This window comes from Limulus polyphemus, unplaced genomic scaffold (assembly GCF_000517525.1).
Source record: "Limulus polyphemus unplaced genomic scaffold, Limulus_polyphemus-2.1.2 Scaffold4231, whole genome shotgun sequence".
Classification (NCBI taxonomy): domain Eukaryota; kingdom Metazoa; phylum Arthropoda; class Merostomata; order Xiphosura; family Limulidae; genus Limulus; species Limulus polyphemus.
In genome coordinates, this window is record NW_013669841.1 from 1 (window position 1) to 4,123 (window position 4,123).

At 34.0% G+C, this 4,123-nt stretch overlaps 1 protein-coding gene across 1 annotated transcript in view; it reads right to left on the reverse strand.

Moving 5' to 3' along the window:
* Positions 1-2,781: 2,781 nt before the first annotated feature.
* LOC106470813 (ephrin type-B receptor 2-like) overlaps positions 2,782-4,123 on the reverse strand; it is a gene marked incomplete at its 3' end in the record, with an annotated part of 77,720 nt that continues 76,378 nt past the window's right edge. The window contains exon 4 of the mRNA XM_013931384.2: positions 2,782-2,867. Coding sequence (XP_013786838.2) covers positions 2,782-2,867 — 86 coding nt within the window. The remainder of the gene's footprint in view (positions 2,868-4,123) is intronic.

Consider the following 4,123-nt stretch of genomic DNA (forward strand, 5'->3'; position numbering starts at 1 on the left):
GAAAGTTTGTCTGTAAGAACTTGTATCCCATAGAAACAACAGAAAGTTTGTCTGTAAGAACTTGTATCCCATAGAAACAACAGAAAGTTTGTCTGTAAGAACTTGTATCCTATAGAAACAACAGAAAGTTTGTCTGTAAGAACTTGTATCCTATAGAAACAACAAACAATATTTCTTAAGAAAAACAAAAAAAAAGCATGTGTAGTTCGCCAAATAACTTTGTTGAACAACTGAAGAGACGTTTCTTTAAATACGACCCTTAAAGAGATAAAGTAAGCTTATAAACAACACAAGACGTTTATTCACTTGTCACTAAGGTGCATGAAACTGAAGGCAATTATTATAGTGATAACAATAATAAATGGTAAGAGTTTAGTAATTCTGTGTTGGTTCCTAAAAAATACTGTTTCGCTTACTCTAAGTTTCAAAATCTGAGCTATGAGGATTTCACGATAGACAAACTACAGGCGTTAATCCTAATCCAACAAACTAAACAACTGCACAACTAATTTAATACCACTTATTGATCACCAATGCCCCTTTTTTGTTGATAAGAAACGTTACTGTTTGACTTGAGAGTATCTAAAGGAGGTCCTTCTAAGCTGAGCAGCAACCCGTATTTTGTTCCATATTTTAATGTTTTTTGTTTTGTTCTTTCTTGCGATAGGTTTTTGCTTGTGAATTTATTCTTCCTTGAATTGCTTACGAATTCATTCGTATACGTAGTATCATGCGGGCTGTTTACTTAACGAAAAGAATGAAGTTTTAGTCAATTTTTTTCCTGGAGAACTAGTAAAAAGAAAGATGAATTAATATTGGGAAAGATGTCGTTTTTCATTCTTCTGCAAGTTATGATGTGAAAGCAGTCGTCCTGTATTTGTTAACCATACATCCGTGCGTGACCCTCTTTATAAACGTGCCCATCTGTTTAGGGCTTTTGTGTAGTCGTGATCAATAGCAGCAGATTTTTATACAGACATTGAAAATACTTTCTTCTTTCTAACCGAAAGCCTAGACCTTTCAGAATCTCCTACAGTCACCAAACAACAGAATCTTGTAACTTGGGATCTAGACGTCTCAACTGCCCTTCGTAAAACAACTCTTAAGATCCCCATTAGCCCGACTTCCGACTCAGCGGTTGCTGACAATGGTCTAAATAAACTCCATATTTACGCTAACGAGAGTTCCTCAGATATCTTCTTCCTATTCGTCAGTGGACATCATCTTCCCAATTCAATTGGCCGTGAAAGAAGAATGGCTTTTAAAGGAGGTTATGCCTGGAGACGTCTTTCTGATATACAATACACGACACCCGCACCCCTAACCCAGGGCGCTCCCCCCCCCAGTTCAGAGTCGGAAAAGCGCTTTTTTTTAACTTCCTGCACACTGGTTTATGAACATACACCATCGAACAAGATTATATCGCAGATTTTACGTCATTTCAACATGCCATTAAACAGTCGCGACTAGGGGAGCTGTGCTCCTCTTTTGTTTCCCAACTTTCAGTATAACCTGCGGCTATTATCATGTTAACTAACAGAAATTGTATTCATGTTGCCTTGACAGTTTACGATGTAAGATCAAACATATATATGGCAGTAATTCCATTAAAAGTAACGAACCTACTTGTAACAATTTCTTTTATACAGCTACACGATGTAAGATCTGATATACAGCAATACTGTCATTCAAAGAAACGAATCTATTTGTAACAGTGTCTGATATATAGATACAAAACGCGTTATTCTTGTTTATAGAAATTCTGACAATTAAAATAGCTCTACAAAAAACAGAAGGTTCGAGGACTGAATTGGTAAGCAGAAAATTTAATAAAAGAAAGATGATGTTCGTCAAAGTAGCTGGAAAGTGGTGAAATTAAAGAGTTAGCTCGCATCAAAGAAACGACACAAACGCCGAAGTATAAACATAAACAATGAAGAAACTTTATTAATGGAAATATTGGAGCTTTTCTTTTTAACATTTGGTTCGAGTTTTAACAGGCTGAACTTAATTCTTATAGGATTGGTTTCACAATACAGTTACACTGAACTATGATTCTGTGATCAAACATGAAATGTAGACACACTTCACAAACAGTCGACTTTCTTTAAAGGATTAGACCACTGACTTACTGAAGTTTCACACTAGACTGGTACTAAACTGAACTGCTTAAAAACCTAACTAAGGCTTTACTGAAACAAAAATATAGAGGTAAATAAAGGTCACGTCATTAGTTCCCCCAATTACATTTAGTTGATTCTGAATCTCCGGAAGGTATGTTGAATGGTAGGGTTGACAGCTAAGACTAGCAAACTAGTAATACTTTCTTATAATAAATATGTAACTTTTTAAATTTAATGCCTTTATTTTTAACATTTTCTTACATACAGAAAAAACCCACCTATTCATATAATTGTAGGAGCGTATTCTTAATACTCTGAGAAAGTGCAATGTTAAATTGTAGCGCCTTTTAACCAATCAGAAATGATCGTCAACCTTACATTTTAATCTAAATGGGAACATGTAACGTGTTTTGCTTGATTTTTGACACATTTATATATCAACAATTTAGAATATTTTACTAAAAACATTATAGACAAGAAGTTAACTATTTATCTATATTATTTTTCTTGTTGCGTTATATTGATAAAAATACATTTTTTTTGTCACCGTGATCTCGAGTTTTGTTATTGTTGTGGAGAAGTTCTTTCGTTGGCGGGTTCTTTATATTATCTGGTGAAAATAATCCAATGTCCAGTCCATGTAACGATAATAAATTACTTTGTTTCCTCTTTTAGCGTTTCCTCTAACTTGAACACTTGTACTGCCGTAAATTTGCTGTAGGCCTACGTTACAAACCACGTTGCCTAATTTAAAACAAATTAGATTACTTGTACAAAGTAGTCGCGATAGCTAACACACTGGCCGATTCACTCTCTATCTTGAAATCATTTTGCACTCTTTAACTAACCTCATATTCCAATATATCAGAACTTTGTATCACAGTCTTAAAACTAGACTTTAAATTACATCTTTAAAACGTTCAAGACGTTCTCTCTAGGCCATTAAATCCTGAAGCTTTCTCTAGCTTACATTTAAGCTACAAACTATAGTTTATAACATAATTTAACAAATAAAACAATGGAATTGATCATCAATGTTCTTATAAACACCTCGGTAATCTTGAATTTAGAAACATACAAAAGAAAGTTTTTCTTGTCATTACACTATCACTTCTTAACATTTTCACCACCATGGACATATGGACATGTTACCTTCCTTTGTACTACCATGGACACATATATATATATATATATGTTACCTTCCTTTGTACTACCATGGACATATATATATATATATGTTACTTTCTTTTGTATTATCATGGACATATATATATATGTTACCTTCCTGATCACTATCACGGATATACATATATTACCTTCCTGACCACTACTTTGGACATATATATGTTATCTTCCTGAGCACTGCCATGGATATATATATATATATATGTTACCTTCTTGAGCACTGCCATGGACATATATATATATGTAACCTTCCTGAGCACTACCATGGACATACATATGTTAACTTCCTGAAAACTGCCATGGATACATATTTATTTTACCTTCCTGAGCACTACCATAGACATATACAAGTTAGCTTTCTGATCATTAACATGGATATACATATTAAATTCCTGAGCACTACCATGGATATATATATGTTAACTTCCTGAGCACTACCATGGATATATATATATATTACTGTTACGACAGCGGAAGTCACATGACGCTGGTAACACCTCTTGAGTTTCTAGAAGGATCATGACTTTTCCTGAAAATTCTAGTCTTTTCCATGCGCCCTCTATTTTAGTATACAAGCCCGGCAAATAATGGCAGATAGACAGATATAGAGACAGATAATTGAGTCAAGTGAGCGGTAGTGACTGTAAGTAAAGTGAGTGAATCGTTTTGAAATATAGCGTGTGTTTAAGTTAAAGTGACTGTGGAAATTCTGTGTATTGCAAAGTTGTATTGAGAAAGAATAAACTAGTTTTATTTAAAAAAGGACTTGTATCGCTGAAGTTCCTCTCGAAAAATTTATACCGGAAATTAACAAA